This window comes from Rattus norvegicus, chromosome X (assembly GCF_036323735.1).
Source record: "Rattus norvegicus strain BN/NHsdMcwi chromosome X, GRCr8, whole genome shotgun sequence".
Taxonomy (NCBI): domain Eukaryota; kingdom Metazoa; phylum Chordata; class Mammalia; order Rodentia; family Muridae; genus Rattus; species Rattus norvegicus.
Window position 1 is genome coordinate 138,652,168 of NC_086039.1, and position 14,914 is coordinate 138,667,081.

Sequence of the window (14,914 nt, forward strand, 5' to 3'; positions counted from 1 at the left end):
CTTCTGCTCTGGTGAATTCTGTGAAAATAGATGTTCCTTGATGTAATGATGAGGTGTGTGCTGTGGAGAGAATGTGAGGAGAGTATGTAAGGGGGATGTGTGTGAGAAGAAGTACGCAAACAATGAGTGTCTGAGTGTGAGAAAGTGAACGAATGAGAGAGTACATCCTTCAGCCCTATGTGGGAGCAAAAGTACATGCAGATTTGAGGAGAGAGAGAGAGAGAGAGAGAGAGAGAGAGAGAGAGGCTTTAAACCTGAAAGATTGTCTGTTACTTTTGAACAAGAAAGGTTGTCTGTACGTGCTGACTATATGCCTTCCAGATATCCCTGCTTCCAGTTGAGAACTCTAATCCTGTGTTGAGGCTGAACCCCAACAAAAAGGGGTGTCCTGTCCTTAACTGTCACCAAGCTGACCATGGAGTTGGTTCAGGAATTCGTGGGTGACTTTTGATTTTTTTTACCAGATTTGTGACTCTACAATCCTCATCCTGAACTCCTCCAGGATGACTTTTCTTATTCTTATAAAGGCCTGGAGACCCTCTGGTGTGTTGCCGCTACATTTGAAGGTATTAGCAAATCACTCCAGATCATTAGTGTGTGTGTGTGTGTGTGTGTGTGTGTGTGTGTGTGTGTGTGTGTGTGTGTGACTTTAAAGACCAACCAAGGAGTTACTGCCTGGAAGATCATACACTCTTTATGGGCCTTAAAAATGAGGGGGCTTGGGGGCAGCCAGGAGTTGTTGACAGTTGTCCCAAATAGGCTTCTGTCTATGCATCATGGTGATCAGAAGGTTGATCAGAAGTTTTGGCTGCTCTGAGTATGGTGGTGTATGATGTCACTAGTGAGGGTTATCAGTGGTGGTAAATGACTGAGAATCTCATCCTTCTGGAGACTGCCTGGCCTTGAAGTTTGGCACAAAGGACACAATAGCACTGGATTGGTAGGTACTGGAACCCAACAAGGTACCTGGACCTTAAGTCACTCGAGGTGACAGATCTCCTCCAATGGTATGTAGGCTGTTGTGGTAAAATGAAAAATGTGGTTTCTTATACCCCACACCAGTGCCAGAACTGTATTGGATAATTTCATCTCAGATAAAGAGCGTCTCAATTGCTAAGCTCCATCCAATATCACACTGCAGATGACTACTCTCTGAACCTGGCAACAATCTCTGTACCCACCATCTACATCCCAAGACAGGTTGCCACCATACCAGACATCCATACCTAATTCCGTGGAGGCCCAGTGTGTCCAACTACCACACATTCTCTTGGACTCAATTAAATCGCCACATGTAAGAACGTACAACACCATAACCTCTGATCCAATTGATAAGATATAATTGCCCACCTAGATAAGACATAGTTTGCTCATCTAGTTATTCCAAATCATTTACACACCCATCCCATAAAATTAGTCATAGCAACCTGCAATATGTAATATGTGCAGAGAAGAATCTTAACCTCTGCCTCCATGTTCTCTCGGCCACTCTCTCCTACAGTCTCCTCCTCCTCTAAAGCTTTTCTCCTGCCCATCCTTACTTCTTGTCCAATGACAGGTCTAGTTCTATCCTGTACCTGCCTTCACATGAATAATGGCATCAACCTACAGTGGGCAAAAGTGGCAATAGCATCTTTGACATGAGCAAACTCTTGTGTGGCAGGGCAGAACATAAAACAAACATTGGTGCTTGGGGCTCTGTGTTCTGATGGGGTGGGGGATGGTCACACTCAGGAGAAAGGGTATATGGTGGATGTTCCTAATCTTCATCGTCTGCCTACAAGATAGGTGGCTTTCACATGGTTAAAACGATGAAAATTTAGGATAACCATGTATTCCTAAAGCATTTGGAATTGAACCCTGTCATTGGGGTTGAAGGACCACACCATAAAAGGAACTGACATAAACAACTGGTCATGAGGCCTCGGTCTCCAGTGCAGGAATCCATAACTCTTTGGATGGTGGCCAGGACCAGGATTCCTTCTGAAGGCCAGAGAATGTTGGAGACACAACCAACTTCAGGAAGTACAACAATCTGAAAGCAATTTTTGGACCACCACCTCTGGGTCTAATGAAAGTCTGCTCTATCTTTCTGTTTGAACTGGACTGTAGTATGATCTTTCATTTCTCTGAACTGACTGCATTGAAGACTATCATAGGATGGGGCTCTATAAATAAGCACTATATTTACCAAATGGAGTTCTGATCAGAAATGAAAATTTTTATAGACAAATTAGCTTTGGAAAGGATCAAAGACATTCAAATGGAAGGCAAGCTACAATGTTAAATCCTACCTGGCCACACTCTTGGGATCTTGAGCACCATGCTTTGCCTCTTCATGAGGCTTAGAGGCCCACAAGGCCATGGGCAGCAGAAAATCTCCTCCACTTTATGGAGAATGATGTATGTACCTGAGGGCAAGGCTGTTTCTTTCCTAAAGCATGATTCAACACGGTATGTTTTTTAATTGACAAGCTACCTTCCTGAAGTGAGTCACGTTGCCAATGAAATTACCAGGGTTTTCAAAGAAAGAGTCTTCGTTCACAGATTTCTGGATTACACGCAACATTATTTTATTAAACCAGAACCTTGGGCATAAGCCGGAAAGTGAATTGTAGGTCTGGTTAAATCTCCACTTCTACTGGGGTCACTGATACTGCCCTCAATGAACAGTGTTGCTGGATACTGTCAACAGCGACCACATCTACAATGTCGTATAATCCAGGTGTATACCCGGAAGGTATCTGGAGAGAGTCGAGGGTGAAAAAGACTCTGGCTTCCACCATGCCATTTCTTCCATCAATGCTAGTAACACAGACCTGCAATGTTGAGAAAGATGGCTATGAGTCTGGGGAAGCATGTAATCCACCACAGATGGTCCTGCACACCCCCAGACACCCAGTTCCAATCAGCAGGCCCCTCACCCCATCATGACTTCATGCTATACCTTCCTGACTTTTCAACTCATTCTCAGGCTGTCCTACAATGAATGCTTTCACCGCCTTCATCAGCAGGCTGAACACCTCAAAACCAATGCACTCAAAGTTTCTCTACGATGTCTTCACAGCCAAGATTATCTCTAACTATTGTCCACAGAGCAGCGTAACATCCAGGAAAGCACACACCTTATGGATTGAGCACTTAAGCACGCATACACACACACACAAACACACACACACACACACACACACACACAGGCACCTAGACGAAAAGACACATAAGAAAAGATACACATACACACACAGACCAACACACATACACAAACACAGATACACACACACAAAGACACGCACAACTACACAAACACACACACACAGACTCACACACACCTTCTACATTATCCTCTCCATATTTACTTTTCAATCAGTGGACAATAGTGTCCACTGTGCAGAAGATTTACTGCCAAATGTACCAAACAAAATCCGAGGTGGGAAATGGATCAGTAAGAAGGAGAGGCAGCTGCCTACTCATGACAAGATGAAATGGAGGTCAATTACCTCATCCATATCCTGAGAGTTGAGGGGGCTCACAGAGTGGATATTGATGTTTGAAGTATCGGCATTATTGGAATACTCAACCAATACCAAGTCTCCTTTGAAAGGTTTGAATGCTAAAACAGCCAAGAAAGGGAGAATTGTTAAGTAGTAAAGCAGTCATATCACATTTTCTAGACTCTTCCTCACTGCCATGTGCTGACCAACATTTCCTGAATGTAAAGAAATTCCTCAAATACTAAGATACTGTAAACATCTTCCTACAGGAAGGGAAGCAGAAAGCCCTTTAAACACTGGTTCATTTACAATGATGTATTTTTCATCAGGCATTAAGAGAGACATGTGTGATACAAGTATTTTCAAGATAAATCACTTATACTTATATAATGCCATCATTGAATAGATTTTGAATGTATCCCAGGGAAGTGGCACAAAGATGAGAATCTCAGCACTCAGAAGCATAATGGATGGGTTTCCTACTCTCATACACAATTCTCGATACATATGAGTTTCCCATACTTTTGAGAGCCCTATGTGATAAACCAAAGTTAAAAAATGATGCAGCCAATGAAATCAACTGAGTCAGGTAATCCACGTGGACATGTGATGATGGTTGTCACAGGGGACAGGATTTCTATGTGGTATTTAAAATACTGTCCTTTCCCCCTGTATTATACATTAGTTTCAACTTCAAGGATGCTTCCCACACTCTCAAGAGCTTTTAACCCAAGCCAATACTTGTATTTCTTGCTCTATGTTTCTAAAGCTATAAGTCCTACCGCCAGAAAAGAGGTATAATGGGAAAGACACGTCCTCGCTGATATATACGTCTTCTTCAGTTACAGAGGTGACGCATCTAATACAAAGCCTTCTGCCAAGTTTTGACGGCTCACTGCCCTCGGGAAGATCAGTCATAACTTTCACCTATAAGAGGAGACAGTAAATGCTGGTGAACTAAAAATATCATGCCGGAGATTGTAGCCAAAGCAAGGATTCACCATCAAAGCAACATTATCCTAGTGAGTTTCTAAGACCTTTGTATGGATACTTTGAGGACATAGTCCCCTGTCAGAGAAAATGGGTTTTATTATGCATGCCAGAAATATTTGTCCTCCTGCAGAAATTGCTTAAACAACTGTTTTCCAACCTAACATTTCCTGTTGAAAATATGTTATGGAATGAGATGAGGACAGAAATCATGTCTGTGCTTGCTTCCTGGATTTCTAACTGTCTTTCAATAGGGAGTGCCATACCTATGTTTAATGCACCCACAAACTTAGCTTCTGACTTTAGAATAGAGTACATTTACTATTCAAGTACTCAAAATTCAATACTGCAAAATACATTTAAAATATACTTATACACAATGTGCAATCATGGCTGTAATAAACAAGAGAAAAATTCTGCACATTTATACAGAAGAAAACAGACTGAGGCACACTGTGGGGGACAACCTGGGGTAGCTTTACTGTGCATGTGAAGGAACAAAACTGTGTTGCCTGTGAGATGGGTGTGACCAGAATTAAATCAACAGAGACAAGAATGAGCAGCACAGTATTGGAGAAAAAAGGAAAACACGCTTTTCCCTATCAGGATCTGGGAGCAGGAATTTATCATGAAGTGGGAGAAGCAACCACCATCAGAAGATTTTTCAACGACAAATCATGCAATGCAGGCCCCACGGTCTGAGGGAATACTATTCTTCTGAATTATCAGAGATAACGAACGTTAGAGGAAGTAGTATAACTTTGAATCTTTCTTCATGAAGCAGAAGAACATTCTTTTTTTTTTTTTTCTTTTTTCTTTTTTTTTTTTTATTAACTTGAGTATTTCTTATATACATTTCGAGTGTTATTCCCTTTCCCGGTTTCCGGGCAAACATCCCCCTCCCCCCTCCCCTTCCTTATGGGTGTTCCCCTCCCAACCCTCCCCCCATTGCCGCCCTCCCCCCATAGACTAGTTCACTGTGGGTTCAGTCTTAGGAGGACCCAGGGCTTCCCCTTCCACTGGTGCTCTTACTAGGATATTCATTGCTACCTATGGGGTCAGAGTCCAGGGTCAGTCCATGTATAGTCTTTAGGTAGTGGCTTAGTCCCTGGAAGCTCTGGTTGCTTGGCATTGTTGTACTTTTGGGGGCAGAAGAACATTCTTTACACGAAAGTAGAATATTCACTTGAGCACAAAGCAGAAAAGCATCACCCACAAACCATCCTGGAAAATTACATTATCCAGAAACAGTGACTGACTCTCCATTTGAAAATGGAAACTGAACATTGTTCATGTTATTAAAATAGTGCATGAAGACTCACAAAAGGACAGCAGAGAGAGACATCTGGAATCACAGTTGGTACACACATGTTAATTAGTGAGCTGCATTCCTCGTTGTTCGATATTTAGTTTGGATGCACTCATCAAGTATAGAGGGGAAGAATGATGAGAGCTGATGTTCTATGATCATTGAGGAAGCTTAAGACACCAATGTCAATGGCTGTTTGCAACATCTAAACAATTGCTGTTGCCACTTCTCACGCGATGTATGGCTACTTAAGAGTACTCATGGGATGGTGCTTTTCATAGGATCACTTGCACTGAGTGGTGAAGAGCTTAGAACCTATCTGACCACTCACTAATTCTGTCACTCTGCTGCCAGATGAGCATCACAGACTTTGACCATTCTTCATTCTGACCCTCCACTAATCCATAGACATACGGTACCCTAAGGAATTTCTCAGTTCCCGTGGCAGACTTAGATTCTCCCAGCTCTCATTGTTCAACACAGAGATACCACTAACAATCGTGGCAAATCACACAGACAGGTTCTAAGAATAAGAAAGGCCCTAAGAGGGGTTGGGGATTTAGGTCACTGGTAGAGCGCTTAGGTAGCAAGCGCAAGGCCCTGGGTTCGGTCCCCAGCTCTGAAAAAAAAAAGAATAAAAAGAAAGGCCCTAAGATACTGTCAATCCCTGAAAACCAAATGAAGTAGAGTGGAGGATTCATTTCAGAGTATAGCACCACTTGCAGACATTTGGAAAGCAATGTGCATGCACATTTAGGTCAAATGTTCTTGTGCCAATATGTGTATAACATCCTCAAACCATAGGAGTGAAACTAGACACTGTCCATGAGGCCTGTAATTCCAGCAATTAGGAGCCAGGAACTAGGAAGACGGCTGCAGGTTGCAGGCTACCCGGGACTACCTTGGACTTATAATGTACAGAGTACTAACTCATTGCATAACATTGAAATATATGAAAAACAAAATTCATCAGGGGTTGTTTATTTAAGCAAAGCCTTGAATTGTACACCTGGCTCACCATAACTTATCATGTAAACCAGTCTGGCCCTGAACTCACAAAGATTCCAAAAGCCTCTGCCTCCTAAAGACATGTACCACGATGCCAATTTTGAATTGACTTTGATTTAACAATTCAGGTTACAATCAAAAGATAGAAAGAATATGCTTCTAGTATAGTAAGACTATATGTAAAAGCAAGAAAAGTGGTATTCGTTAAAATAACTGATTATATGCACCTCTTCTATAATAAAGATATTTTCCCATAACACAGAAAGATCTATGATGGAAAATCTGTACCCAAATCCCATGTGTGATATATCTGGACTCTCAGAAGTCAGGATACTCCTGAGAGCTCAGGGGAGACCTATTGTGCTCACACTTATGACACAAGAGGAACCTGCCTAGTGCCTTCTTTGCTCTCTGGGCACAGGAACCTAGGACCAGGCACGGGGAGGACCTTTCTGGTTTCAGCATGAGCCCAGAGCTGAAAGCCAGTTGCCAGGAGTACCTACGCATATAAGAATAGTAGGTATAGAAGAGAACAAAGATTCCCAAACTAAAGGGCCAGTAAATATGGTCAACAAAATTATAGAAGAAAACTTCCTCAACCTAAAAAAGAGATCCTCATAAACATAAAATAAGGCTACAGAACTCTGGATAGATTGGACCATTAAAGTATTTCCTCCTGTCACATACATAATAGTCAAAATAGTAAATTCAAAGAAACCCAAAGAAGTAAGTTTAAAATCAGTAAGGGGAAAAGGTCAAATAAAATATAAAGGGAGATCTATCAGAATTATACCAGTCTTCTCACCAGAGACTGTGAAAGCCAGAAGATCCTGGATGATGTCCTCTTTTGACAAATTCAGCCATACAAAGCATAATAAATACAAAATCCCAAGAAAAGGAGGGCAGCTACACCATAGAAAAAGGAAGGAAATAATCTCCTTGAAACAAATCCAAAAGGAGAGAGGCATACAAACTTAATCCCACCTCTAACAATAAAACCAACAGATAACAACAATCACTATTCCTTAATATCTCTTACATTAATGGGCTCAATTACCGAATGAAAAGACATATACTAACAGACTAGATACTGAAACAGGACCCAGAGTTTTGTTACATACAGTAAACAGGCCTCAGTGACAAAGACAGCCACTACATCGGATTAAAAAGCTGAAAAAACAATTTCACAAGCAAATGGTCCAAAGAAATAATCTGGAGTAGCCATTCCAATATCAAATAAAATCAACTTTCAACCAAAAGTTATCGAAAAAGTTAAGGAAGAACACTTCCTATTCATCAAAGGGTAAATCATCCAAGATCGACCCTAAAATCTAAATATCTAGCGTGCAAATGCAAGGACACCTACATTCATAAACGGAACTTTACTAAAGCTGAAAGCACACATTGCCTCTCACACAATAAGAGTAGGAGATTTCAACACCCTACTCTCAACAATGCACAGGTCATAGAAACAGAAATTAAACAGAGACTTAGGGAAACTAACAGAAGATATGAACCGAATGGATTTAATAGATAGTTATAGAACATTTCATCCCAAACCAAAAGAATATACCTTCTTCTTAGCACCTCATGAAGCCTTCCCTGAAAGTAACCATGTAATCTGTCACAAAAAAAGCATTAACACATACAAGAAGATGAAAATATTCCCATGCATCATATCAGATCACCAACGACTAAGGCTGGTTTTCAATAACAACAATAACCACAGACAGCCCACATACACATGGAAATTGAACAACGCACTACCCAATGTTATGGAAGAAATAAAGAAGGAAATTAAAAACTTTTTAGAATTTAATGAGAATGAAGGCACAACACACCCAAACTTATGGGACACAATAAAAGCAACACTAAGAGGAAAAGACATATCTCTGAGTGTCTTGAAAAGCAACTTGAGAGAGCATACATTAGCAGCGTGAGAGCAAACCTAAAAGCTCTAGAACCAAAAGAAGCAAGTGCACCCAAAAGGAGTAAAAGTCAGGAAATAATCAAAATCTGGGCTGAAAAAGTAGAAACAAAACGCACTACACAAAGAATCAACAAAACCAGGAGCTGGTTCTTTGGGGAAATCAAGCATACAGATAAACACTTAGTTAGACTAACCAGAGGGCACAGAGAGGGTATCCAAATTAACACAGTCAGAAATGAAAACAACAGAAACTGAGGAAATTCAACAAATCTTCAGATCCTACTACAAAAGCCTTTATACAACTAAACTGGAAAATCTGGATGGAACAGACAATTTTCTAGACAGATACCAGGTATCAAAGTTAAATCACGCCCAGGTAACCATCTAAAAAATCCCATAACCCCTAAAGAAATAGAAGCAGTTATTAAAAATCTCCCACCCAAAAAATAGCCAGGATCAGTTGGGATTACTGCAGAATTCTATCAGACCTTCATAGCAGACCAATATTCTCAAAACAAAATAGAAGCAGAAGGAGTACTATCCAATTCCTTCTATGAAGCCACAATTATAATTATATGTAAACCACACAAAGACCCAACAAAGAAAATGAACTTCTGACCAATTTCGCTTATGAATACTGATGCAAAGATAATCAATACAATTCTTGCAAACTGAATCCAAGAACACATCAAAGCAATCATCAAACATGATCAAAAAGGCTTCATCCCAGGGATGCAGGGATGGTTCAATATATGGAAATCATCAATGTACTCCACTATGTAACAAACTCAAAGAAAAACCACATCACCATTTCATTAGAAGCTGAGAAATCATTTGACAAACTATTCCACCCGCTTCATGATAAAAGCCTACGAAAGATCAGGAATTCAAGGCCCATACCTAAACACAGTAAAAGACATATACAGCAATCCAGTGGCCAACATCAATCTACATGGAGAGAAAATTGAAGCAATCCCACTAAAATCAGGGACTAGACAAAGCTGCACACTCTCTTCCTTCTTATTCAATATAGGACTCCAAGTCCTTACTAGAACAATCAGAAATCAAAAGGAGGTCAAATGGATACAAATGTGAACAAAGGAGTCAAAATATCATTATTTGCATGTGATATGATAGTATACATAAGTGACACTAATAGTTCCACCAGAGAATTACCAAGCCTTAATTAACTTCAGCAAAGTGGCTGGATATAAAATTACCTTAAACAAATCAGTAGCCTTTCTCTCCTCAGAGGATAGACAGGCTAAGTAAGAAGTTTTGGAAATGACACCCTTCACCATACTTCCAAATAACATAAAATTCCTCCTTATGATTCTAACCAAGCATGTGAAAAACCTGTAGGACAAGAAATACAAGTCTCTGAAGAAAGAAATTGAGGAATATCTTAGAAGTTGGGAAGCCTTCCCATGCTCATGGATTGGCAGGATTGATATAGTAAAAATGGCCATTTTGACAAAAGCAATCTAGAGATTCAATGTAATTCCCATCAAAATACCAACTCAGTACTTCATAGAGTTAGACAGAACAATTTGCAAATTCCTTTGGGATAACAAAAAACACAGGATAGCAAAAACTATACTCAACAATAAAAGAACTTCTGGAGGAATCACTATCACTGACCTCAAGTAGTATTACACAGCAATAGTGATAAAAATCATATGGTATTTTTACAGAGACAGGCATACAGATCAGTGGAATAGAATTGAAGACCCAGAAATGAACCCACTGAAAAATGGTTACTTGATCTTTGATAAAGCAGCTAAATCCATTGAATGGAAAAAAGATAGCATTTTCAACAAATGGTTCTGATTAAAATGGAGGTTAGCAGGTAGAAGAATGCAAATTGATCCATTCTTATTGCCCTGTACAAAGCTCAAGTCAAAGTGGACCAAGGATTCCATAAAACCAGATACACTCAAACATTTAGAAAAAAGTGGAGAAGAGTCTGGAACACTTGGGAACTGGGGAAATTTTCCTGAATAAAACACCAATGGCTTACGCAATGGCTTACGCTTTAAGATCAAGTATAAATGAAAGGGAATATTATAAAACTGCTAAGCTTCTGTAAGACAAAGGACACTGTCTTTAGGACAAAATAGCAACCAACAGATTGGGAAACGTTCTTTACCGATCCTATATCCAATAGAGGGGTAATATCAAAATGTACAAAGAACTCAAGAAGTTAGACTCCAGAGAACCAAATAACCCTATTAAAATGGGGTTCAGAGTTAAACAAAGAATTCACAGCTGAGGAGTACTAAATGGCTGCTAAGTACCTAAAGAAATGTTCAACATCCTTAGTCATCAGGGAAATGCAAATCAAAACCATCCTGAGATTACACCTCACATCAGTCAGAATAGGTAAGGTCAAAAACTCAGGTGACAGCAGATGCTGGCCAGGATGGGAAGAAAGAGGAATACTCCTCCATTACTGGTGGGTTTGCAAACTGGTACAACCACTCTGGAAATGAGTCTGGAGGTTCCTCAGAAAATTGGACTTTGCAGTACCTGAGGAAGAGCTATACCTCTCCTAGGCATATACCCAAATTATGCTCCAACATACAACAAAGTCACATGTTCCAATATGTTTATAGCAGCCGTATTCATAAAATCCAGAGACTGGAAAGAACCCAGAAGTCCTTCAATAGAGTAATGGATATGGAAAAATGGTATGTCTACAGAGTGGAGTATTACTCAGCAATCAAAACAATGATTTCCTGAAATTCATAGACAAATTTGTTGAACTAGAAAATATAATCCTGAGTGAGGTAACCCAATCACAAAAGAAGACACATTGTATGCACTCACTGATAAGTGGATATTAGCCGAAAAGTTTGAATTCACCAAGAAACAATCCACAGACCACATGAAGCTCAACAAGAAGTACAACCAATGTGTGGATGCTTCAGCTCTTCTTAAATGGAGGAACAGAAATATTCATAGGAGGGGATGTGGAGACAAAGTTTGGAGCAGAGACTGAAGGAATGGACATTTAGGGCCTGCCCCACCTGGGGATCCAGCCCACTTATACACAGCCCCCAAATGTTTACAATGTTGATGAAGCCTAGAAGTGCATGCTGATTTTTGCCTGATATAGCTGTCTCCTGAGAGGCTCAGCCAGAGCATGTCAAAAACAGAGTCAAATGTTAGCTACAATCCATGGAACTTAGAACCATTGGAGGAATTAGAGAAAGGATTTAGGGGCCTGAAGATTTTTCTAATCCCATAAGAACAACAACAAAACCAACCAAGCAGAGTTCCCAGGGTCTAAACCAATACCCAAAGATTACACATGGACAGACCCAGGTCTCTAGCTGCACGTGTAGCAGAAGGTGGCCTTGTTGGGCACCAATGGGAGAAGCCCGTGGTCTTGCCAAGGCTGGATCCCCAAGTGTAGGGGAATGTCAGTGTAGGGAGGCAGAAAGGGGGTGTGTCGGGAAGGAGTTCACACTTTAAAAGAAGGGGCAGGTGACAGGATAGAGAGATTGTGGCCAGGAAACCGGTAAAGGAGATAACATTTGAAATGTTAATAAAAATATTTAATAAAAATTAATATATAGGAAAAAGATTTAACTAAAAAGAGATCTAAGTTTCGTTGAATAAATGAAAAGTGCAAAATTCCTTTTTTATACTTCAGGTTTTTAGCAAACTTGGAAAAACAAAATACATAAATGTCAGTTTCAGTTCTCAAATTGCCAATATCTTCTCTATAATTATAATAACGACAATGACAAAAAGAACAAAAACTACTACTTCTAATGTGTTGGTGTTTATCAACACGGATAAAAGGCTTTTCTGTAGCCTATGGCTGAGCCTATTAATTAGAACAGTATAGCCAAAAATTATCTGAGAATAGATATTGATAAGCAAATATCTGGGCTTATTATGTTTATAAAGATAAGCCTTTCAAAAATCTAGACCAGAAATTTGCTGTACATTAAATACATCTTGAATATTGTATAACATATTGATATTAAAGTTTATCACAATAATTATATCTGTTTGAATTCATAGAAGAGAAAGAGCTTCTTACTCGGAAGGGAAGAGGATTATATGAAATCCATTAATTATCATTGTGCAACACATTTAAATATGAAAGAGAACTGAAATCAGTCTTTAGGAACAGAAATAAAAAGATACTGCAACCACATAGAAGAAGCCCATTAAACTCACCCCATATTTACATTCGTGTTTCTTTAATCCAAGAGAGGTAACAAAATCCCCTTAGGTTAAGTACTCTGGATAAATTCTGCCATACCTTGATTGCTTTCAGGGTATGATTTACTTCATCTTGTTCCACAAGGGCAAGGACATTGGTCCCAATATTCAGAGGCATGTTTTCACTGATTACCTCCATGTTGAAGAGGATGGAGTCATTGATCCAGCCATAGTAGTTGCACAGAGAGGTGACCACTCCCTGAATAGACTTCAACTTGGTGTTATCTACGACACAGGTAAACAAAGGTGACACTGGTTCATGTCAAATGCAAGCACCCACTACATGCATCAGCTCCGGCCTCCAGATTCCTGCTCTGTTTAAGTTCCAGCTCTGACTTCCTTCAGTGAGAAACTGTGATATGGTACCACAAGTCAAATAAAGCTTTTCCTTCCCAGGTTGCTCTGGCCATAGTGTTGCATCACAGCATTAGTAACACCAATACTGCACCCGTGTACACATGAGCACAAAGCATCACTTCACTGACCGTAACACAGCAGCCATCTCTGCATCCCAAGGTTGTGAGTACTCAATCGCACCTCCATGGCACCTATTTGAGCTGTGGGTGACCTGTCTCACTAAGCATTCAAGTGCTGGGTTCATCTACTGCTCAGGAAGGCCCTTTAAACCCCCACACTAACTAGCATTCGCCTCACTCGACAGCAGCAGCAGATCCATAGCCAGAGCCCTAGATTCTTCAACATAGCTTCTGAGAAAGGTTTAAAGATGCGCGGATCTAAGGACACAGTGTCAAATTTCCTTTTGTTCTTCATAAGCATAATGGGTAATGGGTAAGTGATGTTTGAGAGTCTGGCTCCAGTACTCTGCTGGGTCAACTGGCCACCGTCCTTTATGGAGTCACCCTTAGAAACCTGCCTCCTGGCTTTAGAACCATGTGTGCATGAAAACCAAGCCTAATTCACTCTCAATGTGCGATGCGCCCCTTCTCTGGGGGAGAGACAAACGCATCTTTCAAGGGCCAGAAGGGAAGTCAGAGACAGTACAACCCACAAAGCCTTGTGTCACGTGTTCTGTGAGTTTTCCAAACACCCTCCTGCTTTGCCATCCCAAAGGAGCTAAGGATACCGTTCAGTACTGGCCTTACTCGTGGAAACTCAGGGACATCCTCATGCTCAACGGCCACCCAGGATGTCGGCCTGTCCCTCTAGACTATTTGTGTCCCAACCTTACCTTAAGGTGGAGGAAAGCCTTTCTGAGGAGTCTCCTCGAGTGGGGGTGTGGGTTACCAGATTACCTTGAGGCTGCTCCTCTGATATTTCTTCAGACGTGTTGCTCCCGTGAAAGAATGTGGATATCCACCGTAGAAGGCTCAACATGGTGATATCACCTCCAGCCCAGCCAGTGTCCGAGGCTTATAGATGATTCAGCAGACTTCCTTTGTCTCACTCAGTTTATGGCTCCCGTTCCCCAGCCTCTGTGTGATGGTAGTGAATGGCTAAGATGAAGCTCTTAGGAGAGCCAGTGTCTGGGTACCTCCTCACCTACTGCCAGCTTCCCATAAAGCTCCCTCTGCTTCAAAGGCAACCTTTTCCCACTGGTCAGCCAATGAGAGACAATGGTGTTTGTACGTCACTTCTTATTAGCTATAGCCCATGACGGTCACTAGGCGAAGACATTTGATCCGCCCACCTATTATGATGGCAACAACAGGAAAGTCTCTGGAAAAGCCGCTTGAGGTTGTAACCTTGCGCACTCTGTTCATAAGGGCGCTGGCTTTTTCAACATTTTCATGACAGGGGCATGAGGTTGTCTTAGCAGAAACCTTCGTACCTGTTCAGCCTATTAAAAATCACACCTGCTGATGGAAATAAGCACTAACCAGGAGTCTGGCTAGTTAAGCCACTAGTTGCCTTTAGTGAGGGCGGTGTTCGGTTCCACCACCCACAAGGCAGCTCACAACTGTCTAAAATACCAGTTATATTTCTTCC

The 14,914-nt window shown here is 40.9% G+C and overlaps 1 protein-coding gene across 1 annotated transcript; it reads right to left on the reverse strand.

Moving 5' to 3' along the window:
• Positions 1 to 2,548: 2,548 nt before the first annotated feature.
• Positions 2,549 to 14,533, reverse strand: LOC120099190 (cancer/testis antigen 55-like). The gene is made up of 5 exons (XM_039100190.2): positions 14,221 to 14,533; positions 13,008 to 13,192; positions 4,274 to 4,418; positions 3,498 to 3,610; positions 2,549 to 2,819 (listed from the first exon to the last, which is right to left on the reverse strand). Exons 1-5 carry the CDS (start codon positions 14,300 to 14,302, stop codon positions 2,625 to 2,627), a joined length of 720 nt encoding a protein of 239 aa, XP_038956118.1. The 5' UTR covers positions 14,303 to 14,533; the 3' UTR covers positions 2,549 to 2,624.
• Between the last annotated feature and the right edge of the window lie 381 nt (positions 14,534 to 14,914).